Source organism: Manacus vitellinus, unplaced genomic scaffold (assembly GCF_001715985.3).
Source record: "Manacus vitellinus isolate BGI_N305 unplaced genomic scaffold, ASM171598v3 scaffold_27_pilon, whole genome shotgun sequence".
Classification (NCBI taxonomy): domain Eukaryota; kingdom Metazoa; phylum Chordata; class Aves; order Passeriformes; family Pipridae; genus Manacus; species Manacus vitellinus.
This window is the reverse complement of record NW_021940039.1, coordinates 6,416,887-6,441,593: the sequence shown is the minus strand read 5'-3', so window position 1 is coordinate 6,441,593 and position 24,707 is coordinate 6,416,887. Positions and strand designations below refer to the sequence as shown.

Genomic DNA, 24,707 nt, shown 5'->3' with positions numbered 1-24,707 from the left:
ATCTCTCAGCTCTTCACAAACCAAGTCTGGTTGCTCCAACCTATTAAAATAATTTAAGTCTGTAAGATGATCCGCTGGGAAAAAAGTACTGCTGCTGAGAACTTTGAGCAGTTCATTGAAATCTACGTGCAACATTTTCATGCTGGGAGGCACCTTTGTTTCCTTAAACTCTCCAAAGATCAAAAGCTGCTTCTTAGTAAGTTGGAGAGAGACAGATACAAGGCTTTTGCTCCCTTTGGAAGTTCTGTTACTTGCCTTCTGGGGATATAAAGTTTTGCAATCCCAGCTCAGTCTGTTGTTCAAATTCCTCTCCAGCTGTGTGGTCAGTACTCAGAATTAAATCCCAGAGAAGTGGACTATTGGTGCATAGTGGGAAATTTCCTTGTAGTGAGGTCAGCTCCCTCCAGAACATCTGGAGCTGGTCCCTGGTGGGACAGGAGAACTAGCCAGATGCACCCTGGGGCTCTGATGCATTTTGGCAATTGCTGGTAACCAAGCTGAGCATGCACTTGCTCCTCACGCAGTGTGCAGAGGAGCTATGAGTTCTCCCTTCTGGCAATTTGAATGTATATGTGAGAGGGCGGTTGGGCTTTCCTGCATCGGATTGTCCAGCACCTCACATATTCTTTGTTCTTCCCTTTCAGATGTGGATGTTCTTCAAAGACTGGGCCTGTCAGGGAAAAGGCCATCGGGTGGATGGTCCTCATCACGTGCAGTTCCTCAAGGAGTCATTCCTTTCAAGTCAGGGGTCATCTTCACTCAGCGAGCGCGTGTCGAGGCACCGCTCAGCACCATCCTCCCCGCAGGCTCCAGCACTGACCTGCTCCTGGTGCTGAGCCTCTGCTCCCACCGCATCAACAACGCTTTTCTCTTCGCTGTCAAGAGCAAAAAGAAAAAACTGCAGCTGGGGGTCCAGTTTGTGCCCGGGAAGATCATAGTGTACGTGGGCCACAAGCACTCTGTATATTTTGATTACAACGTCCACGATGGCCAGTGGCACAACGTGGCCATCGACATCCGTGGCCAGACAGTCACTTTATATACTTCTTGTGGGAAGCGCAGAGTACATGCGGATTTGCATTTGAAAAAGGATGAGGTGCTGGATCCACATGGATCTTTCCTCTTTGGGAAGATAAGCCAGCACTCAGTGCAGTTTGAAGGAGCCATCTGCCAGTTTGATATTTATCCTTCTGCCAAGGCAGCTCATCATTACTGTAAATACCTGAAAAAACAGTGCAGGCAAGCAGATACCTACCGGCCAAACCTGCCCCCTCTCATCCCCCTCCTGCCCAGGGACCCCAGTGCCTCCCCCAGCACCCCACAGCGTATGGAGCCCTCGCTGCAGGGTCTGAAAAACCTGACCACTGCTGCCCCATCCTTGGAGTTTGGCAGGGTCACTGCACCCCCCAAGACAAGGGGTTCAGGTGCAACAACCATCACACCGGTGTTAACCCCACCTTCACCTCCCAGACTGACAACCAAAGCCACAAAGGTCACAGTGGCCCCGCCTGTTCCGTCAAGCTCCGAAGCACAGCCGCCCTCCCGTTCCCTCCCTCGGGGGACAGGGACAACCCTCAGGGTGGCTCGGCCCACTCCCAGCACACGCAGGGAGAAAACTCCCCTTCCCACCTCGAAAAAGGCCCCACCAACAAGCCAGAGCCCCGTCACAGCCAGCAGGAAGGAGTCCAAGCAAGAGACCAAAAAGAAGATCAACCAAAAACCAACCGTTGAGCCCTCCACAGCACCCAGCACTGTAAAGCCAACGAGGAGGGTGACTGACAACACAACCAGCAATGTCCACCTTGTCACCCTAAAGCCAACCCTGCAGAACCCACGCCATGGGCCCGCTCCAAAGAAACCGTCCCCCACCAGGAAAGTGGATCCTCTGGCATCCACCAACCCCCCCCTGGGGTCTGCCCGTCCCGTCTCCAGAGCCAGGGCACAGCCCTTCAACCTCACAACCCCGGCTGCAACGGATGGCTATCAAATCTTTGACCTCCTGGGACCTACTCCATTTCCATTTTTACTGGGATATCCAGGAGTGAAAGGAGAGAGAGGACCCCAGGTAAGTTCAGTCTCTTCATGTTGGCTGTTTCTGGTCACAGCTCGGCTCAAGGGCTGGCAGACCACAACCCACAAGGGTTTCTGTGAAGCTTAGCAGAGTGTGGCAGCTTGGACTCGCAGCCAAGCACTCTTGCATTCCTGATCATCACAGTTTTAGCATAAATCTCAGTGTGAACTTGGGTGTTCTGTGATGGTGGATGCCCCTTAAACATTGGTGGTTAAAGTTGCTGCTTAACGTTAGATTTTTTAAAAAAAAAAACAAAGAGGGGGGAAAAAGAGAAATCCTACCTTCCTTCCTTCCTTCAAATTGCTGGCTAAAATTTTAGTGGTCAGGTTAGGGAGTTCTGTTCCACGCCCTTGATTTGTCTCAGGTCACCTTCCATAGAGAAAACCCAGGTGCCTCAAAAACATGCCTCCAATGAACTGTGTCTTAACACTGGTTATTGATTTGGTTTGTATCTGATGTTCACATTTCCACAAAAGTGCTCTGTTTCAGCAAATGCAAGTACAGAGATGGCTTCAGGATTTTTTTTTTTTTTAAACAAACTGTCCTCTATTTTTATAGTGTTTGTTTGTTTATTTTGTTTAGTTTTGCTTCTCATAGCCTGCACTTAAAACATGCAAAAAGTTTCCTTTATAAATTTAACTACTGCATTCCACACACAATAACCCCTCTCACGGTGTATATCTTGGCCATAGTAAAAGCATACACACATTTTGTAATGTTAAAAGCAGTCAGGCCCCACTAATTATCTGCTTCTTTATTTTTTTTTTTCAAATGCCAGAATACAAACAGGATCTTAAACTGGCCAAGTTTTAGGAGGATTTGGTGTTCTAACCCAAATTGTCAATAGGAGAGAGGGGTTGTACATGTAAAATAAGTTTCTCCCAGACAGAGTCTTTGGTTGCCAAGTTCCAGCCTAGAGTGAATTTTTGCAGCTCATTTCTTAAAATAGTGTAAGAAGGGTTTACAATGGAAATATTGAAGCTGGCGTAAGGAACACAATCACCAGCGCTTGCGTCTGCTGCTTGTTGTTGTAACACCTAAAGTGGAATGGTTGGGTCTCCCTGAGCCCTCAGTGGGTGCTTAGGGGTTTGCATTTCCTGCCTGTCCCACCTCAAAGCAGAGAGGTGATTTCTCTCCTGGTATTCTGGGTGTAGAGGCACCAAAGGGGGTGTTGTGTTCCAAGGATTCCACCTCTGGGAGAAGTGAAGGTGCTGCCTGAGCAGGGGGTTGAGACTTTGTACTTGGAGAAGTTTTGCTGAATCCCTCAGTAGCCAGAATGAGCTCCAGCAATTCAGTCTTTGGACAGGCTTCTGTGTTTTGTGAAGAGTAGTTTCAGGCGTGTTTCCAAGAGGAGGAATTCAGCAATTGTGAGTTTCCCTTAGAACACCACTTAGCTGTGAGGGGTCAGTCAGGGTGGTTGCCCCAAGCCCACCAAAATCCTGATCTCTGCCACCTTCTTGCCCTACAAGAGGCATGAGGTGACCAAGCTCCAAGCCCCTGCAATGTAAAGAGCTTATTATTGAATCAGAGTGGAAAATCCCTCTCAGCTCGTGAATCATAGCAAAGAAATGGATTCAGGCTGTGGAGGGCTGAGGGAAGAGATGGCAGGATTTTTCCATCCTGTCTGAGAACAACTGGAGTCCTGAATTGAGGGAAAGGAGAACATTTTGAGGCTCTGTCTGGCCTTATCCTCTTTGACTGCTGGAAACAGGACTTGGGGAGAGAAAGGTTATGGCTTGGCTGGAGCTGGCTGCAGCACGGTGCTCGACAGCTCCTGTGACTCACCCGGAGATCTCTGTACCATACTTCCCTGGATGACTCTGACGTGGGAAGGGAAAGAGGAGTAAAGGCCGGGATGGGGATGACATGTTGAGAAATTAATGCAGCACTTCCATGGCCAGACGAGCGTGTTTCAGAGCAAGTGCTGATAAATGTTCTGTGCTTGAGTAATTACCTGGCGCCGTCCTCGCGCTGCCGGGCAGACGTTCCTGATGAGGTCAGTGATATCCCAGCCCGGCCTTGTGCCTGGCCAGGGCAGGTTATGGGCTGGGAATGTCATCCAGTGTCTGGCAACGGGGGGAATGATAAGGTGATTAATTACTTTTCCAAGTTGTTGCCTGATACAAGGTCTCTTCAAGAAGATTGTCACTCTGGGCAGGGAGGTGTGTGGGGGAACTGACTTCTGCCTGTTCTGCAAGGGCTGGGGCCACCTTGGCTGTGATGTCTGGGCAGAGGCAGACTGGCAGTCACAGCGCCCTCCCTGTCCCTTTCACAGCATCCTAACACCTAGAGAAAAAAAACTGTTGTTAATCCTGATCATCCCAAAGTCAGGATGGGAATGGCAGTGAATCCTGATCATCCCAAAGTCAGGATGGGAATGGCAGTGAATCCTGATCATCCCAAAGTCAGGATGGGAATGGCAGTGAATCCTGATCATCCCAAAGTCAGGATGGGAATGGCAGTGAATCCTGATCATCCCAAAGTCAGGATGGGAATGGCAGTGAATCCTGATCATCCCAAAGTCAGGATGGGAATGGCAGTGAATCCTGATCATCCCGAAGTCAGGATGGGAATGGCAGTGAATCCTGATCATCCCAAAGTCAGGATGGGAATGGCAGCTGCGGTGCAAGGCAGTGATGACTCAGGCACTGCAGTCTCTGCAGTTGTGGCTTTGTGAATTCTACCAAAATAACTGGAATAATCTTAGCTGTGCAGAAGGGCCCCAACCCTACAACCAAGGGACGTATTTTCAATGGTTAGAAGAGCACGAACAAAGGACTGAAAGGAGCTGTTCCCTTAGAAGTAGAAGTCAGGACCCTCCATGTGTATATTTGCCCTGAAGGACCACTGGAATGCCACACAACAGGAAACGGAAATGCTGCATCCCACATGCAACTCATGGCAGAGCATTAATTCTTCAGGAATGTTGGGTTTGCTGAGCAGTTAGAGGAGGGAGGATAATATGTTCTTAAAAAAGAAAAACTTCCTGGGAACCATTAATAACCACAAGCATTTGGGATCTCGGCTCTACATTTGTTTTGGGAGGGGGGAAGTAACAAAAGGAACACCCAGACATCATGCGAAACCAGTAAGGCAGCACTGACTCAGCAGCTGGCAAAGGTCCCTCTGAATCATCCCTGCTGCCCTCAGCACCTCCACCAGCAGAGCTCTAGGCCCTGCACAGGGACCTTCACTCAGCTTACAGAGCAGTGACCCCAGCACGTGGCTGCAAGCAGCCTTGATCTCCCCAGAAGAAAAATACATACTGAAAAACAGTATTTTTCTGCAAGCTTGTCATGCCCTTGAACCTTTGTAAGGCTGTGATGGGATGGGTGTTTGCATCTTCTGGTGGATGGGGTATCATTTGCTTGTCTAGACCAGCAGCAGATTTGACAGGAAGATTTTGGGGGCTGCTGTAGCCTCTCCCCTGCCCACCAGCACTGCCCAATGGGGTGTGCAATGGGGTAAAGCTGCAGAAAACTTCTTGCCCTGGCATGGCCGGGGTCTAGCATGGTGTATCCCCAAGTTAGACCTTTATCCTCCTATGTAAGGCTGCATTTTGAAAGGTTTTTGACCCCTACAAACAAGCCTGTATTGACTCTTGACAAGAGTCTGAGGGTTATTTTTAGAGCAAGAAAACCACACCTGGTGCTGGACGTGCAGAGGATTGGGCTGAGTTCACTAAAGGGCTGTGGGAGCACATAAGAGGAACAGGGAGGGAGGGAACGTGTTTCACACGACTCCCCAAGTGTAGGAGTCAGTGGAGACCCCGGGGTGGGTGTGCCAGGAGCCATCAGCTCCATCCATCCCGCGCAATTCCATCCGCGCACCGCGGCTCCATCCATGTGCTGCTGGGCCAGGAGCCCCACGCTGGAGCCCGTGGCTGCAGCCCAGTGAGGTGCAGCATTGCCTGGCAGGCAGCCCTCCCTGTCTCCCTCTCTTTCCCCCTCTCCCTCTCTTTCCCCCTCTCCCTCTCTCCAAGGCAGATGTGTTTCTGAGCACCTCCCCAGTCTAGACTGCTCCAGCTGCCACCTTCTGCACGAGCAGTTTGTCTTGGAGCTCGGCTCCTTCCCTCAAGAAGCAATCCCAGCCAATCCAATCAGTGGGCAGGGAAGAGAGGCGATTGGGAACGCCGATAAAATATGAGGTGCCTGATTCCAGGCCTCCTTGTACCAGAAAAGGCTATTCAGGCTGCCAGTCTATGATAAATTAAGGAACACACAACATGTTTGAATCTCTTAATGAATGAGTCATATTAAAAAAAAAAAAAAAAGGGAGACTGTACGCTTTGTGTGATCCATGGGAAAAGTTTTAGTCTCGCTCACACAGTTGGATCAAATTTTTTTGCTAATTTAGCCAGAAATATCTCTGAAGGGAAATCTTCTTGCAGGCAAATGACCAGGCATCAGAGAGGTCTATTTGCATGAAATGAACTTTGAAGAGCAGTAGTTGAAAGTGTGTTTGAGATAAATGTGCTACAAAGGATGTAGGATTTATAAAAATACTTGTATATATTTGTACAGTCTGTAAAAACAGAAAGTGAGTGGTAGAGTAGGTGATGCCTCTATTTCTTCCCAGCCTTTCAGACTGCCTTCCAAGGTCTGAGATTGCTCTGGAGACTGTTCTGGAAATGTGTCTATAGAAAAACTGCTTTTGTCAAGATGGAATACTAATATTTTGTTATGTTTTGTGCCACCCCTCTACTGGGAATCCAGTTGTGGACAAGGACCTTTCTGTGATAGGTGTTGTACAGACCCAGAACAAACATCTGTGCCTATTGAGGAAACCGTGTTACAAGGCTGGCTCCCCACCAGCAGCTCGGCTCCTGCCAGAATTATAAAGGCTTTTTGTTTTTAGACTGGTTGAAACCCAGATGTGTCCAAATTTTAATATGATAAGTCTGCCCTGGAGAAGAAAGTAACCAAAGTGCTGGGGTTTTTTTCCCCTGAAGTTTCAGCTTTGTTTTAGGCAGTACTGGAAGCCAGGTTTAGTTCAGGTTCTGTCTTCCCTCTCTTTGCAGCACCTGGCAAGGCCAGGGAGGTGAGGAGGAGTTGGTATGTGTGTTGAAGATGAGGGTCTTCTCCTCCTTTTCTGTTCTCCTGAGCAGGGAATTTTTAATTCCAGTGCTACCTCTGTAGCTGCTCTGTCCTTCTGTGCTGCTGGTTCCCAGACATACAAGGCTAAAGAGTAGATTTTGGCAGTGACCTTGCATACGAAATATATTTCTTTTTCTGGGAATGTTTCTTTCTCTGGGAAAAAAACAGGTCAGGTCCTTGATCTGCAGGGGTAATGTCACTGCTCAGAGCCTGGTGCCAATGTGGGGAGATTTTGATGTGTTTTCTGAACTCTCTTTTAAGTTGACTTTTACCACACACATTAGCATCTGAGAAAGAGGAATGTTCTCTCTTCTCAGTCCTTGCAGTGTTTTGCATCTCCGGAACAGCCTTTTCTGGGATACAGGAGAACTGTGCCACTAGTGCTGGGCAGGGGTACATTGGGGAGACCCTAAAGTAAATGTGTGTGTCTGTCAGTGTGCACTGGAACACGAACTTAATAGTTTCCTGGGAAATCTCAGCTATTTGCTGCCAGGCTGAGTACTTGCTCCTGGGGAAACAATTACAGGAGTCCTTTGCTGTCTGACCAAGTTGATTCAGAAGTCATTCGAAAGGAAGCAAGTCATTTCCCAGATCTCCAGCATCGATTCCTGTACTCAGTATGCTTTCATTCAAGCCCTCCACAACAGGTTCAGCCTTGCTGAGTTTGGAGCTCTGAAGGCACCTTGCTCCCCCCAGCACTGCTGCGGGCAGAGGAAGCAACATGAGTGGGGTCACAGTGTGGGAGAGGCAGAGGTATGAACTGGCAGTGAGAGGAAACAGTGAGATTTCCCTTATCCTCAGGGTCCGATATATTTCCCTTTCAGACAACTTAGCTTAATTTTCCATTTGCAATCTGAAGCTCAAAAAACTAAAAAAAAACAAAAACAAAAACAAAAAAACCCCAAAAAAACAAGTCCCTTTTGCGCCAGAAAGTTTCCCAGCGGCAGCTTAGAATAAATCCCATAATCATTCGGTGGGATCAGTCGTCGTGTCTAATGCTACCGTGGGAAATTGAGAAGGGTTAAACTTTTATGTGGCTGCCACGAGCTGCCTCAGGAACTGTTCGGGCTGGTTAACAGCTCAGCTGTTTGGCTGCAGAAGAGAGACGGAGTATCAGCCTCTGCCGTGTTTCTCCTTGATCTCTGATCTTGCTTTGTGTGATAACAGGGTGTGTGTTCTCTGCCATCAGTTTGCTGAAGGAGCAGGCAGGAAGCCAGAGAGACAGGAACCGTGGTGCCAGGAACGGTAGCTCGCTGCGGGAGTCTCCTGGCTCTGCTGGTCTCGTGGGGTGTCCCTGCTAAGGGAGGGCAGGGGCAGAGCAGTGATATCTTCCTCCCCCTGCCAGCAAAAGGAAACTTTCCTGCCCCTTGGAGCACTTCCTGCTGCTCCCTGTGGAATTCCCCAGGGATGCTCTGAAGGGTACAAATGGAAAGGTGCTGTGTGATCAGCTCTGCGTTGGGGGTGAGGGTGGAGATGTCTCTGGTGAGGGCAGAGGCTGCGTGGGCATCACCCCCAGGCAGTCTCTCAGCACCTTGCTGCCTGGTGGCTCGCTGACAGACATCTTCTACTCTCCATGTCTCCGAGCCTTACGTCTGGAGTGGGACTGCATCCATCATTTGTAAGTAGCTGGGCCCTGATCCAGCCCCATCCTCCTCTGGCTGCCTCTCCGGATGCGCGTTTTTCTCCGTGTGTATTTCAGGATTGCTCTCCCCAGGCAAAGCCGGTTGTTGGACATGGGCCTCTTGTCCGAGAACTGGAGCTGGGTAACATGGAGACACATGCACAGAGCAGAGGAGAAACAAGTCTCTAGGAAGGCTCAGTCCATGTCCCACCCAATCCAGCTACCAAGGAATCATGTGAGAATCCGGAAGGTGGCCTTGCAGTGCATCTTGTCTCACCACTACCTGTGTTCTTCCAGCTGCCCCTGGCCTCTTTCACCTTGGCTGGCTTTTAATTTATACGTGGTCACATTCTTACCTTATGCACTTACTGTAGTGGCTGGCACCTTTTAGCCTTTCATGCCACAGAAGTCTTGTCCCTCTTCCTCTTCAGGAAAGGAAAAGGAAAGGCTGAAGGAATAACAAAGCAAAAGCAAAGTGACAGGGTTACGTGCTGCTCTGTGCTGCTCCAGCTAGAAGCCTTTCCCTTAACTCCGTATTCCCACTCCAGTGCAGGTATTAACTTTCTCCTTATTTTTTTTGTTAGCTTCAGTTTGTTCTGAACAGCCCACATTTTTGGAGAAGGTTTTTTCTCATGTGGCCAAGTACAACTGCAGCTGCTGTTAGCAGGAAGGTGGAAAAGGTCACCTCAATTCTGGTACATAGAGAGCACCCTGCTCAGAGAGTTGCATCTTCTCTTTTACTTCTCCTTCTAAGAGTAGATGGGGATGGGTTTGGATGGAGAAGAGGTTAAGGACTTTAATTCATCTTTGGAAAACTTTAATAGCTGTTGCTGTCTCAGTTGCACTAGATTTGTTGTTTGATAGTTATTGTCCCAACTAAAAGGGCAAGGGGATTTTTTTAATAAAAGCTTGGGTTCTGGAGCACAATTATACATGAGGCTTAAAAAACCCTACAGTTACGTGTCTATTTGCACAGCTGTATAATTGCATTATGCACGGGGCCCTGAGCTGGCACAATGGCAGGTTAAAACACTGGGCATATTGCTAAAATGAGGGTCAGCTGTATCAATGAGGGTTGTTACTACAAGGACCAGTAATACTGTGTTACCCAGCAATAAGCAACGTGCAGAGGGGTCAGATGAAGTGTCCCAGGCTATAGAGGCTGGACATCTCCAGGTCAGGCATGGCTGGGCAGCAGCAGTGAGTGATATGGTCACAGAAGTCCATCCCTGCCTGTCTCAGTGTGGGGCATGAACTATTTTGTGCTGCATAGGCTCTTACACTTTTTCACAACAAGCCTGGGCATTGCTTACTCCTCCCCTCATTTTTTTTTCTTCTGTGCCAAGTTTGGCTCTTATATCAATCCCTTTTATACAACTTAATTTGTTGCTTGTGTGTAGGAGGGTTGGTAATATCAGGGGAGTGTTTATTCATCAGTTTCCTATATGGGTCAGGCAAGTCTTCTGTGTTGAAAATCTTTTCCTGAGCAGGAGACTTTAGCAGGGATCTCCAAGGTTGATTTTTTTGTTGCTGAATCAGGCACTTGATGAGTCCTGAGAACTTTGTTAAGAGACCATGAGTTTGTCAGCCTTGTTCAGGGGCAGTACCAGCCTGAGAAGCTCTGGAAGTCCTGCAGCAGCAGCTGTGCCATCCTGCTTGGAGAGGAGGTCCTGCAGGGATGATCCAGTGGGAAGGGAGTGAGGCCATACAGGACCAGAGTGCAGCTGAAGGGCTCATCCTGCCCCTGCCCCTGCCCCACACAGTGCTCCTGGGACCTGCTCTCCTGCCCACCATGCAGTTGGAGAGCTCAGGCTGCCTTCCAAACATCCTTCAGTCTGCTGCTCTGGATGTCTCTCCTTTTCATTGCATGCAATGAAAACTTGTCTTTTGTAACAAGCTACCAGAATATAAATCCTCCGGGAGACGCTTCAATTAACAGTTATTCTTGTTAGACATGTTTGGCTGGGGGGAAAAGAAGTTCTGAGGAGTTATTAGGAGTTGCAGATGGCTCTCCAGAAATCTGAATTCTCCAGTCCATTGAAAAAAAATATGAATAAATAGATGAATAAATTCCAAGGAGTTCAAACCTCATTGGTTAAGGATTTTTTCCTAACCTGTTTCAGATCAGTGCACAGCTGGGCATGTGATATCTCCACTTTGTCCTCGCCCTCTTCCAAGAGCCCCCACTACTCTGACGTGTCTGACATGAACTTTTCTGTATTACAGAGCCATATTTAAGAATTTCCGACGCTCACACCAATTTTTATTAGGTTTTATAACCCGACACTTTAAAATATGAAGTGCTGGGATACGATTACTTTGTAAGTCGTGTAGCAGCCTACAATACCAAGAACTCCATGTGTCCAGCTGATACAGATTACAACACACCATGTTCTTCCCTGCCAAGGTGCTAACACGTTGCTCCTGTTGTGTGCTCGCACGTAGCAGGAGAATCCAAAGCTGAGAGAGAGTTGTGTTACCCCTGTATTACAGCACAGGTCCAGGACAGGGGAAGTGTGAAACACAGCTGTGATCCCAGGAATGCAGCAGAAAGATGTGGATGCTCTGTCTCTCCTGTGTGGAAATACGTGCTCCTGCAGATGTTTTTGACGTGGCTTTTTATCCCTGTGTAGTAATAGCATAACTTGAAATTTTGGCTGTGGTGCTGTAATTGGCCCTTCTCCCCACGTCTTCTCCGAATGATTGTGTTGTGGGTCTCTCTGAATCACTGTCAGGAGCTCCATCCTGTTACAGAACCGTCATTAATACCTGTTTTTATTTTTCCAGGGTCCACCAGGTCTGCCGGGCTTACCAGGACCCCCTGGCAAGAGAGGCTCTCGAGTAAGTGGTGTGAAATTTTCTATCCATTTGTACTTGTGTCTGCCTGTCCTGCTGTTCCAAGGGCCACTCTGTGTTCCTGTGGTTGAGTAATGGTTGCTTCAGGCCCCTTACTGTTGAGGTCTGGCCTTCCTGCTTTTTCTCATTCTCTGTTCAAGGTTTTCAGGAGGCCACACTGGTGATTTGCAGCCTCCCTGAGCTAAGGTTTGGCATCAGGGAAGGCTGGGGATGGTTGTTTCCAAATGTTTGTCAGAAGAATGAGCTTTATCTGTCTCATTTTGTTTCCAGTATCCATTCCTTCTGTGCTGAATACTAGGTTTGGCTGCTTTTTATTCTGTCCTTCACTCTCCTCAGTTTCCCAAACTGCTCCATTTGAAGCACGGGGACCATGGTCCAGGACCAAGGACTCAACACAAGGATGAGCTTTTGTGTTCCCCAATCTGAGACCTGCTCTCTGACTCCTTTTCAAGATGTAAAGCAAAATTTATTATCTGTTCTACAACATCCATGGCAAACTCCTGAATTTCTTCCTCCCCAAATGAAATTCTGATGCAGATCTTTGAACATTGAGTGCTATGCTGAGGAAACATCTGGTGCTGAGTGCTGCAGCAAGCTGTGAGAAAAGCTTTAGCATTGGCCTAAGTCTCCCAGGGCTGGGCAACATGCCTGACCTGGATACAGTTAATTGCTGGCACCATTCTCCTGATAGCACCGTGCTGAGCCACAAGGTACAGCCATGGAGCCCATTTCCTGAGCACTGAACTGATGTGGGTTGGGAATCAAAAGATGTGAGTGTCTGAGGCTGGAAGAAGGGAATATTTTGGACCCATGATCCAGGCAGCATCCTGGCCTGGCAGCAGAGGGAGATTTCCTCGCACATACTTGGCTAAAACTCAACCCCATGTAATGTCTTTAAAGAACAAGCAAGAGGCTGAACTGGGAGGCTCAGCATTCCCCCAGGACTCTCCTTACACTCCTGTGAGATCTTGCAGTAACCAGTAAAGATAAACTCACCTTCTCTCTACAACAATAAACCCCCAAAAGGTCTGCAGGACCCCCATAGCCTGGGCACGGGTGTGAACAGCCCTGAACACTGATTTGGGCTGTGAGTGTGTGGTGTTAGGGAGCACCAGGGTCGTGTGTGTTACAGATGGGGTAATCTGTTCTGCAAGTAGTAACCACAGCAGTAGTGGATCAAGGGTTGGACTTGATGATCTCAGAGGTCCCTTCCAACCTGGCTGATTCTATGATTAGCTGAGTCCTTCAGTGAAGCATCACCACAACCAGTTGTAGAGCCCTGATATCTTCTGTCACAAATACCCAAGCATCACCCTCATCAGCAGATTGCCCAAAGCTTGCAGTTCTTATCCATCCCTATTAAGGCTGGAAGTTGGTTCCAACCCCAGCTCACTGCTCACGAGGGGTGTTTGGTGTTACTTCTGGCAGTCTTGTGGTGAGCAAACGAGATTCCAAGTCTGGAGTCCACAGCTGCATCCCCTGCCTGCTGTGTGAGTGAGCAAATTCCAGCTCTACACCTCAGTTCCACTACCAAAACTTGAGTTTTTCTGAAGGAAATAGCATTGTGGAAGCTGTGTCATAATTTTCTGTGTTATTCCCCAGCTGTGGCGCACTCCATCCTATGTTTAAGATGATCCTCTGAAAGACAATAAGCAACTGAGGGTTTCTGAGCTTGTGCCAGAGGTGCTGAGAATTGGTCCAGGAAAGAGTTCCCAGTTAGGAAGTGCTCAGCACAGCTGAGCCTGGCTTGGCTTGGACCGCTGCAAAGAGTCTGTGCTAATTTTGGGAGGGGGCAGAAGGGTCACTCTGTGAATGTCTGGCCTGGAGCACTGGAGACAGAAGTGCTCTGTGCCTTAATTGTTTTGACTTAGGGATGTGTTTCTCCTAGTATTTTTTTCTTGTGTCTCTTTGGGGTTTAGAGATCTCATTGGAAAGAGGAGCTGCCAGGAACTAAGACAGGCTTGGGGGAATTTTTGCATCTTTTGCTTTTGTTGTGCTTGAGCCACTTAAAAATAAACGTGCAGCACTGTCTGTTCTGCCTCTATCTGACCTGTTCCTCCCACAGAGCAGCTCTAGAGTTCTTGCACCAGCCCATGGGTAACCCATGAGATGTGCCATCAAACTCCAGCCCAAGGTTGGAGCTCCAGATGGGAGGTGAATGTTGCAGGCAACTTGGCAGTGCTGGATGCCAAAGGAAAGGAAGGAATTTTCTTGTCACCAATGCAGTTTATGGCCTAATGCATGAGATGTAATTGCCCTTGTTGTAACTTGCATAATTTCTACATTATTAATGCTTATACAACTAATTGGTGTACTTGAAAATATAGTAGCAGCATTTGTCTTGTGGCTTTCTGTAGCTGTGAAGTTACCTTGTGCTGATGTGGTTCAGTTTTTATACCCCTCTGAGTTCCTGATTATCTCTGTCTTAATTTCCCTTTGTCCTCCCATGTTGGTCAGGGTAAAACGAAAGCTCTGATCAGCCTTTGCCTTGAGTGCCAGACTGTGGTGGGTGGCAGTGTGTGAGAGGAGCTGGCTGATCCCACTCTCCTCATTTCCAGCAGATAAGTATCACCAGACGTGCCTGTGCAGTCTGAGGGTGGCTCTTCCATGTAGGCAAAGCCACCTGGTTTGCAAAAACACCTACCAACCTCTGTAATAGCATGGAAGAGGTTGTTATTGGGACACATCTCAGCATTCAAGTGCAACTCAAGGCTGGGTAGCTGAGTGGATAGTGACAGTCTTCTCTAAAATGACAATTGTTTAAAAGCTAATCCTCATTTTAGAAGCATTGACTTAACTGGACACCCTATCACTCAGCATCAGGGACCCATTGAGACAGATACAGACTATTCCTGTACTCTACTCTCTGCAACTATAAAGGCAAATTTTCATTTTCATAGCAAATGAGAACTGGGTGTTTCTTTTTCTCATTATTTCCTGAGGGAAATAGTGGAATAAAAAGTTGCAATTCTCATGACTGGAGGAGATGGCTGATAACACTTTCTCAGGAGTTCTCCAACCTGTAGAGATACTGCTGTCTTGGTCATGTGTACTCTACAGGAAAGTTTTGTCTCTGTATTCAGAGAGGATTGTTTTCAGCTTTTATGTCTGCCTTAAAGAATTTGAGGCATAAGAAGAGATCTGTCCACACCTCTCCTGCTCAGATAACTGTGCTGTGTGCCTGGGCAAGTGCCTGTGTAAGGTCTGAGGGAGTGGCAGTGTTGCCCATGAAGGGTTTCCCCAGCTCAGTGTGACGTGGGCAGGTCATGGGATGGCCTTTCCACTGTGGTGTGTGTGAGTGCTGGCACTGGGGTACCTGCACAGCACCCACAGTTCTGTGCAAGCCACGTGTGTTGCACTTCATTGCTGCAGATGGCCTTTGCATTTCTTCAGACACTGAGGTCTAACAGGGAGGCTGAGGCTGGGATTTGCTCACAGGGATGTGCCAACCAGCTCTACAAGGAGCTGTCAACAAAGGGCTCCCAGAGGAGCAATAACTCCTTCACCATTGTAGCTTATTCCTGCCTCACCCCAGGCTTGATTAACTTCACCCCAGCACTGTCTCATGAGGGCCTTTTGCCAGCACATCCCTGTCCATCACAAATTGTGACTCATTTCAGTCCTCACTGGAGTAGCTTGACCAGCAAAGTCCCCATGGTTTGATCAGCTCTGCAGAATAGTGCTGTGCACTGGGACACTCAGTCTTAAATGCTGCCTTCCAGATGAGGCTGTGGAAATCCCAGTTATCTGTTCTGCTCCTACGTGAGGGAGACAGCAAGTCTTAGACGTTTACTTCACCCCCAGGAGAGAAAAAAAAGAGCTATGATCAAATTTTCAAAACACTTAAGTAATTCTGGAAGCCTGTTCCCACTGGAAGTCACTCCCTGTCTAAGTGGTGAGCAAGCTCAGGTACAAGGGAGTGTTTTGTCCCTGTCCACACAACAGGTCAGAGACAGAATTGGGAATAAAAGGCTGACATGCTGCAATTGCTCTTGGTTTATTTAAACTCTGACACAACACAGGAGAAATCCAAATGGATGGGTGAAGAGAATACAGAAGCACTTCCTGACACTTCAGGATGCACTTGCCATCCTCCTGTGAACCTCAGCAGCTTGACAGATTGTGAGGTCCCAGTGTAACATGTCCCTGTTACATTTGGTCTGTGGTTGGGAAAAATCTCCCTTTCCTTCAAAATGCAGGGCTTCCCTCCTAAAACAAGGAACTGAGTCAGCTGTAGAGGTTCCCCGGTATCCTCTTTCCATTAGGGAGGTTTTCCAATTTCTGAAAAGTGTTTAAAGAAACAGTTTGTTTGGCTTCACTTCAAATATTTAGCTCATTTTTTCAGCAAGCCAGAGGTCACAGTGGGATCTGTAGGTCAGGAGCAGAAAAAGTTGCTTTACACAGTGAAACCCCAAGGCATATAATGAGTTTCTAATCAGTGGTCATTCCTCTGACTGGAGCCCTCTAGCATTTAGCAGGAGTTTGGAGGATTCTTTTTCCCCCCTCCTTGTGAATGCTGGAGGGTTGAGGGGAGCTGTGCACAGTTACACTTTTGTTAATTATTGTGGGCTGTGAACCTTTATGCATAAAAGCCCTTCTGTGAGCAGGGTCCCATCTCCAGGCACTTCATGGAGCTGGACTGGGTGGCTCAGTGTAGTTCTCAAGCAGCATCATTCACGTAAAAGACATTCCAGGGAGATGGGAAAACCCCCCTCACTTGGAGAATACATTCAGGGATTGTTCTGGTCTCCGTGCCGTGCAGTAGCTGTGGGCCACTGCTGTCCCATGGTAAAATTTTCCATGGAATTTCTGGTGCAAGGCTTGGAAGGCTTCAGATGCAAGTTTGATTGCTGCTAGATTGGATTGTTTCAGCAGTTAGAGGAAGCCAAAGGTGGTGGGTAAACAGGCACCCAAACAAAGAGTGATACCTGCTGTGGGATTTTTTCATGCAGTGGTCTCAGCATTGTCCCACTCTATGTGTAGATAAGAGGAGCAAAACTCATGTATTGATGATAAAGATATTTAGGAGAATCCAGATTTCTAGGTATGAGTGAGAAGTTGAATTAAATCCAGGGTAGAATGTGTAAAATATAGCAATTAACTATAGAATTACAAAGCTATTAACCCTTGAATTGCTTCTCCATGGAAGAGGGCTATTTCTGGGAACACTTGTTGGGAATGGGTAGTTCTGCTGGGCACAGGAGAAGAGGAATGAACATGGGACTGGGTTTAATGAAAGGGTGAGCAGTTTGGGGGGCTTGATGGCTGATATTGGGGTTTGTAGATCTGCCTGTGATGAATTTGTAAGGCCTCCCTGTCCAGATTGGGTGCTGCTGATGGCTCCTGAGGCAGCTGCTGTCCTGCACCTTCTGTTCCTGAGCCCATCTAACAGTACCACACCACATCTTCCTCCTCTGCCAAGAATGTGGGTGTAATCACAGATTCAGGACTAACCGTGCTGGAACACATCAGGATCAATTATTTTTTACAATTTTTAGGACTACTGCCAGACTACACCCTTTTCTCTCCACAGTTACCAGAGCAGTTTGAGACATTTAGCACGAGCCCCAGACTTGGTCACAGCAGTCTCTTGCGTGCCAGACTGGACTTCCCACTGTCACTTCATCAGCAGGATGTGGTCATTTCTTGCTAGGATAAGACCACATTTGTCTTTAGGAACAGGATGAGTCTCTGACCTTCCTTTGCCTGGATTACACTGGATACAGTCTCACTGAACTCAGTGGTCAAGGCTCTGTTTTATGTCAAGAGTCTCTGTTGTTTGTAACCACATGTTTTGTCACTGGAAACTGGGGCCAGGTTCTTCCTCCCTTCTCTCCCTTCCTTTTGGTTAAGGCTTTTTAGGATTTTGTTGCTGTGCTTTGGTTTAGCTCTGGAAGAGCCTGCACCAGATTTGGCTGGCAGTGTGATAAGTTTCTGTGTTGGCAGCTCAGCTTCCCATGTTCCAGGTTTCCTCCTGGAAACTATCATTCTCATCTAGGATCACATCACACCGTGCTGTTCCCTCCGGTCTGACACTGCTGTAAGCGTGCCCCAGGCTATGGTGGAGCACAAATTTCAACTAACTGTGGGCTTTGAGCCAAGCTGCCTGACTCCAAAGTTAAATAACAGCTGAATTCCCTCCTCAAGTCCAGCAGCAGTCTGGATTTATGGACCCTGTTCAGAGCTACCTCAATTATTGCTTACATGTAAGAGCTTTTTAGGAACTCATCTTATATGGAGACTCTACTGTTCTGATTTCTGTCATTTAATATTAATTTTCCTACATATTTGAGACTTGAAAGACTTGGGTTGAAGCACTGTTGCTGCCACAGACTTGTTGAATTACCTTAAGCAGCTCATCCAGTCTCTGTTTCAGTGTCCCACACAATGAAGTGAGCAGATGATGCCACAGTTTTCTGGGAAGGTGAATTTATTTAAGGCTCCTCAATGCTCAGGTACTCTGGCTACAGCAGCTATGTGGGTTTTCAAACGACAAGTTGATACTCAAGCACCTTAATTTTAATTAAAGTTGTTTCAGTTTCATTGGAAATTCACAGCCAGGCTAAACTACTGGAGAATTTCAGGTGAAAATTTGAAAGGCAATTAAGAATGGGGCAATAAATTTATTTGGTTTCAGGTTGAAAATTTGGAAGGGGTTTAAGAATGGGATGTTAAACTTATTTGGGTAAAAAAATGCCATTTGAAAAGCTCAGCCTCAGCCTTTTAATTCAACAGCCTCTTACAGCAGAGCAGCATGTTGTGAAACAGCACTGAGCACTCAGCAACTGTCTGCACCACAAGATGCAATAAAAAAAGGCATTATTTTCTACTACAGTGTGGTAAAAATAAAACTGAATAGAGATCAGTGCACTGATGTTCTCTCGAAAGACAGCAAGGGCACTGAACTTGGCTGGCAGTCGTGTGTTTAACTGCACTGATTTTCCTTGGAAATCAAACCCTGAAGATTTTGGCCCCAAAATGCTCATTGGAAATACTTGCTGAGAAAGTGCCTAAGTGGCTTTTTATCCCCTTGCCTGTGCTCCTCCAACTCGAGGGTACAGCAAGGGCTCCTCGTGGTGGTATAAATCTCACACACGTCCTTGGCAGAATTCTTGGAGTTGAATACTCAGGTTGTTTCATCTCCCAGGAACGTTTTCAAGGGGACTTAAGATTATTATTACTTCTGCCTGAAAGGTTTGCAGATCTCCTGTGCTGTATACAATCCTGGGATAAACTATTCTTAGCTGCCTATTCCAGATAACTCCTTAAATAGTCTTTGGAAAATATGCAGAGTGGTTTTCAAATACGATGTAAAAGGAGATGCTGCTGTGTGTGATCTGAGGTAGATACTCTGACCGTGTCACTGGCTTGTGAGACCTAAGGAAAAAATAGAGATTTAGCTATGTAGAATATGGATGTTAAGGATTTAAACAGGGACTTACTGCTGTTCCCCATTTTACTCTCTGATCATGCATTCTCTTTCCAACCTCTAAAGGCAAAAATCTGGTTGCTTTGTAGGGGAAATGAGTTCATCCCAAAGAGTTGAACAATTTCCCTTTAGCAATTACTTGTGTCCTCTTCAATTTTGACCCAAAAATATCATTAACACCCCCGCACACTTCCTCTCCCCTCTGCCTGCCCCCGTCCCTTTCTGCTGGGGCTCCTCGCGGAGCTTGGACTCCCCTGACCTGTGGAATGTTTGGTTTACCCAAATTATCTCAGTGTCAGGACATGTCTCGTGGTGACAGACACACCCCCCCTTCCGTGGGGGCCGGTGGGAACCAGCAGCAGAGATTCCCCCTCTGAGGGTGCCAGGGAGGGTCCCGGTGACACCGTCCCCCTGCCAGGGCACTGGTGCTCTGGGTTAGCCTGGCATGGCACAGCCACAGGCTTTCTGCTGCTCCAGGACTAAAACTGATTCCCACTGACTCCTTTTGACTCTGTTTTGTGGCTTTTTTTGTGTTTTTTAGGGTCCCCCAGGTCCCCACGGAAACCCCGGCTCACCTGGACCCCCAGGACTCAAAGTAAGTATGAGCTGGCTCGAGGAGCTTTTGCCTTCCCATCTCAGAGGGCATCCCAGGGGAAGGACAGATTCCTTTTGTCCTGCTCTGTACAAAAAGGCAGTAGCTGAAGCCATTTCTCTCTCCCTCCTGCTCTCACACAGACCCTCCAGCAGCACAGCCAAGGCCTTTTCTGCATTCAGAGAGACCCTTCTCTGTGCCTCTGTCCTTGGTTCTCCCAAATTTGAAAGGCTGCCTAATTAGGATCCTACTTAAGCTATGCCTGTGCCAGGGAGCAAGCTGCTGTGTTGAGACAAGGATAGTGGAATCCTCCCACTCCAGAACCTCACCAGCTCTGGATTTTTTTTGCTTTCTCATTTCTCTTCTCTGGATTTTGCAGCCTACTCCTCCACTTTGGGGTCTGGACAGTAGCAGGAGGAACTGGCAGCACCCAGCATCTTCCTCTGCTTTCCTCCACCCCAAACTCCCTCCTCTCTCTTTCCTGAGTTCATGGGAACTCTGATCTCTATCAGTCTTCCCAAACTGATCTCATTGCTTCCTTCTAGATGCCCTCACCTCTCCCATGAGGGCTCACAGGCTCCTCCTGCAGTGCCAGGAGCCCTGTGTTTAGTCCTTTTCTCCTGTACACACATTCCCCCTGGGTGGGATTTGGAGGTGGGAGTCACCCCCTGCAGTTGGACCCCCTCCTTTGCCTGGGATTGAGCACAGAAGTGGCTCTGGAAGGGACCTAATCTGCTGCAAAACCCTTCCAGAAGGTGTTTTAACTCCCAGCTCATTCTGTGTATAAAGCTTTGCGTTACCTAAAAACTGTGAATTTCCTGGGAAATTGGTTTGGATTGTTTTGGTGTGATTGTTTACACAGAAATAGATTTCTGTTTTATAACACCTACGTGGGACTAAAGAACAGTGGAGTTTTGGGAGGCAATGCTCAACAGAGGTTTCCAGTACCAGGGAAGCTGTAGGATGTCTCAGCCAAACACAGAGAAAGGTACAAGCTACAGTCCTGTCTTTTCATGATCTCATCAGTAGGCAGAGATGTTATGAGCACTACTGATGCTCTGGAAAAAAGATTCTGGAAACTTGGCATGCTGCCTCCACGTGATTAAAAATTAGGCACCAGAGACATGCTGGGGAACAGCAGCTGGCTTAAATTCTACAGTGGAGTTATATGGCCTGAAAAGTGAGGCTGTAAAAGTTCTACATCTTAGTGTTCTGCATTTATTCTCCATCAATGACTTCCAGATCACACTTGTTGAGTTTTATAAGTCAAATCAAAGTTCTTTTATCTGACTTCCAGTCCTGCAAAATCCTACCTGGTCCAATCTGTAGGGTCAAACTATGTTTCTATGCTATAGGACTTTTTTAAAAAACACTTTTAGCCTAATGCCTGGTCAGAAATCATCATTTGGCTGTAAAGCTCTATTTGGTTGGTCACCTAATAGAAATTAAATCTTCCTGCAAGCATTTTTCCTCCACCTCCATGCACAGTCTGGCAGCAGGAAGCCCTCAGTGGATGCAGAGCTACAATAGTCAGCAGAGATCTGGTGTCACAGGGCTGTGTGATATATCTCAGTTTTGTCCAGCCACCCTTTGCAGGATTAGGATGTTCTACATGATGCTTTGTTAAAAGGAGTATTACATTTGCAATGGGATGTGAGAGCTGGAGCTCAGCCCAGGCCTGGGCATAAGTTCATCTCTAGCAGGGAGAGCCTGGTAAGCCAAAATTGCATGATCTTTGCATAAGGAACACTTTTTGGAAGGTGTATCAGGTGCCAGACTTTTGACTTCCCTCCTTCCCTTCATTTCTCTGGTGTTATACCAGTCTCAGAAGATGGACTTTGCCCAAAAAAGTTGTATCTCACCCTCTTAGATGTATTTCACCCTCTTAAATGCCTCTAAGCCTGCACCTGGGATCTGATGTCTTCATCATAAAATCATCATAGAATGGTTTGGGTTGGAAGGGGCCTTAAAGCTCATCTTTTTCCATCCCCCTGCCATGGACAGGGACATCTTCCACTAGACCAGGTTGCTCAGAGGCCCATCCAACCTGGCCTTGAACACTTCCAGGGATGGGGATCTTGTTAATAGACCCAGCCCGTGGCTTAAATTACAGCTTTGTGAAAGCTCAGCCTGGATAACAGGACAGAACAGCCCCAAGTAGAATTTGTCTTGCCTTCAAGTGTCTGCTGGACTTGGTCTTCCTTAAATAGCAGTTAATACTATGGAAAAAACAAGCAATCCAAGAAGGGAAACTGAAATTTCCCAGGCAGATACAGCTTGGAAACAATGATTAACACCAGGTCATTGTCACTTAGGAAGGAGCCCAGGAGCACAATTTTTATCAGCCGAGTTACCAGAGCTCTCATGAGGTCAGGGAGCCGCGTGTGAGGGCTGTGGTGTGGCACTGCAGGGATGTGGGTGCCTGTGTGTGTCTCCTGTCGGGTTGTATTGCACTGGTGAGCACCAGTGTTGTGTCTCTGCATTTCAGAATCAACCCTGCACAAAGCCCACCTTCTTCTCACCGCTGGAACTGAGCACTTGTAATTCCTCGGACTTAGGGAGCTGATCTTTTCCACGGAGCTGTTTGTAGCTGCTGAGCCAAATTCCTGCTGATCTGCTTGGGCACGGATCCACTGACTTCAGTGGCATTGCACCCACTCCTGCCACCTGAGAATTCAGCCCGTGGTGCTTAGCTCAGCAATCTGTAATGTGAAACTGCTTAAGGGGGGCTTCTCACCACTTTTTGCATTGTTTGTTTGGCCTTGGCAGTTGCAAAACTGTTGTTGCATCTAGTTAGCAGAGAGTAATTATTGTAGATAACCTCTGAAATAACTGTAGACTTCTGCTGGGCAGGGGTTGTGGTTGGTTGTGTGACCTATAACTTGCTGGTGGGGCAGAAGGGTTGTTTTTGCTAATGACTGGATGTAGCTCTGAGAATGCCCCAATAGAGTTTGGGAGTGGGAGAAAGGTCAGACGGGTGTGTTTTCAAAAGTCAGTGCAAAAGTTGGGTTTGCTGGAGGCTTTTGGCATCAGGCATCAGTATGGCTTGCTGCTCTGGATAAATCTCTTGTTATAGCACTTGAAAAAGTTGGATTTTCAGTTTAGTGAATGGTTTTTCTCCAGGATAGCTCATCAGTTTGGCTCACCAATGTTTAAAATACTATTAGTGGGATTGCAAAGCTGAGGTGTTGAAATTGCACAGCTCTGGACTTCTCCCAGGTAGGGGGGAAAAAAACCACAGAAGAAAATAATTTCTTCCTGTACAAGGGAAAGTAGTGTTCTCAGTCAGTTGGGATGGAAAAGAGAGAAGCTTGTGGGCAAAGTGCTATGGCTTGCTGATGAACAAGGCTTAGGTTAATTCCCACGTTGCCATTGCTGTGTGGGAAGAGTTGAGCAATTAATCCTCAATTTCAGCCCTCACATCCAGGCATCCCTTCCCTCTGGTCTCGCTGCCATCTTGCTGATTAATCTTGGGGCCATGTGATCCTGGCCATGGCTGAGTTCTCCACCTGTGTGATGGTCTCAGCAGTGTTCAACACAGAACCAATGCAAGCAGAGCCTTTGCTAATGTGATCTGGAGCTCCCCAGGGAAAAATGCAAGAGGCTTGTATTCCTTTACGTGGCTCAAAGTCATTGCATGGAGCACATGGCAAGATTTAGGGAGAGTGGTGGGTGTCTACCTGCTGCAGTAAATGAGTTTTGCAGAGTAGAAATGAACACCCTGCAATCATGAGAACTGTTCTAATCTGTTCCAAGCTGTGGTAGCACCCACTGACTGCTCTGAAGCTCAAAGAGTGGGAGAATTGCCCTGATAACAGCTGCATGCAAAGCAAGATTATCTGCATGACTTCATTTACTGTTTGGAAACCCGGCAGCCTTCATTCAGAATTTGTGCAGATGCATCTGCCTTGAATCAGCAGTGCTCCCTACAGTCCAGAGCCAAGTAGTCTCACTCCTGAGCCTCACAGCTTATGGTGGAGAAGGAGAAGGGAGATTTACACTCTGTAAGGTGGGAAGTACTTGTGGGGTGTAGTTGCAGTGATGCTGCATGGAAAAGCAGCTCATCTGGCTGTAACTAGTGCTCTGTGCTGGTAATGAGAAATGCCAGCTGGTAACTGATATTGCTCCTTTGTAGGGTCTCCCCTTCCCTCCAAGCTCCTCACTTGACAGGCATTAACTAACCCTCACAACTGTCCTGTGCCTGGTTTTGGATCCCCTGTGCTGATGTGACAGACAGAGGTTGTGATTTATGGTTCTGGGAGTGTTAAATAGCCAGTGACTGATCCTGGGATACCTGTCCTGTTATACAGACCTGAGCTGCTTGGTGTGCTAAGCCTTACCTCTACCCAGCCCAAAGAGTCTGGCATGCTTCAAATCTCTTCTAGATTTTCCTACTTGCACCTCTCCCCCCGTTAGGTGCACCTTTCCACCTTTTAAGAACTTGAACTGGGATTTTCAAAGGTATCTATTGGGATTAGACAATCAAGTGCTGCTGAAATTCCAGCCTGTGCTTGTCGGAAGATCACAGCCTCGAATTGTCATTTCTCTCGTCACGGTTGTTAAGAAGGAAAATAAAGAATACTGCCACTTAAGGTCAAGTGTGCTGCCTTCTGCCAGCCTGGGAGCCTCACAATTACTCTGGCTGTTGGGAGTGTCTAATTAGTGTAACTTTCTCTACAGTTTCATCTGTTCCTCACAGTTAAAAAAGCAACAGCATCTAGTGAGTTGTTGAGAAGGATGGTTTAGCCACATTAATAGGCTCAGTAATTATTTTTGTGATGGTAGTTGTAGACAAGGAAGGAATCACAGCTGTCTGGTCTAATAAGTATCAAAAGTCCTGGCACTGCCTCCTTCCAGTTATCCTTTCTTTAGCCAATTTAATACTGTCAACTACTATTTAAAACTGAACTCTTTAGCAGAAACAATCACTCACCAAAACCACCCCCAGCAAAACAGCTATTTCCTGCCACTTCAGTACATTTGGGATGTTGGGGCAAGACAGAGATAAAACAAAATGCTTTTCTAATGTGGAGGCTCGGTGG

At 47.3% G+C, this 24,707-nt stretch overlaps 1 protein-coding gene across 1 annotated transcript in view; it reads left to right on the top strand.

The window, feature by feature from the left end:
- COL27A1 (collagen type XXVII alpha 1 chain) overlaps nt 1-24,707 on the top strand; it is a 145,185-nt gene that overhangs the window by 13,225 nt on the left and 107,253 nt on the right. Inside the window, exons 3-5 of the mRNA XM_018074444.2 lie at nt 645-2,065; nt 11,576-11,629; nt 19,615-19,668. Of these exons, the coding sequence (XP_017929933.1) occupies nt 645-2,065; nt 11,576-11,629; nt 19,615-19,668 (1,529 nt within the window). The remainder of the gene's footprint in view (nt 1-644; nt 2,066-11,575; nt 11,630-19,614; nt 19,669-24,707) is intronic.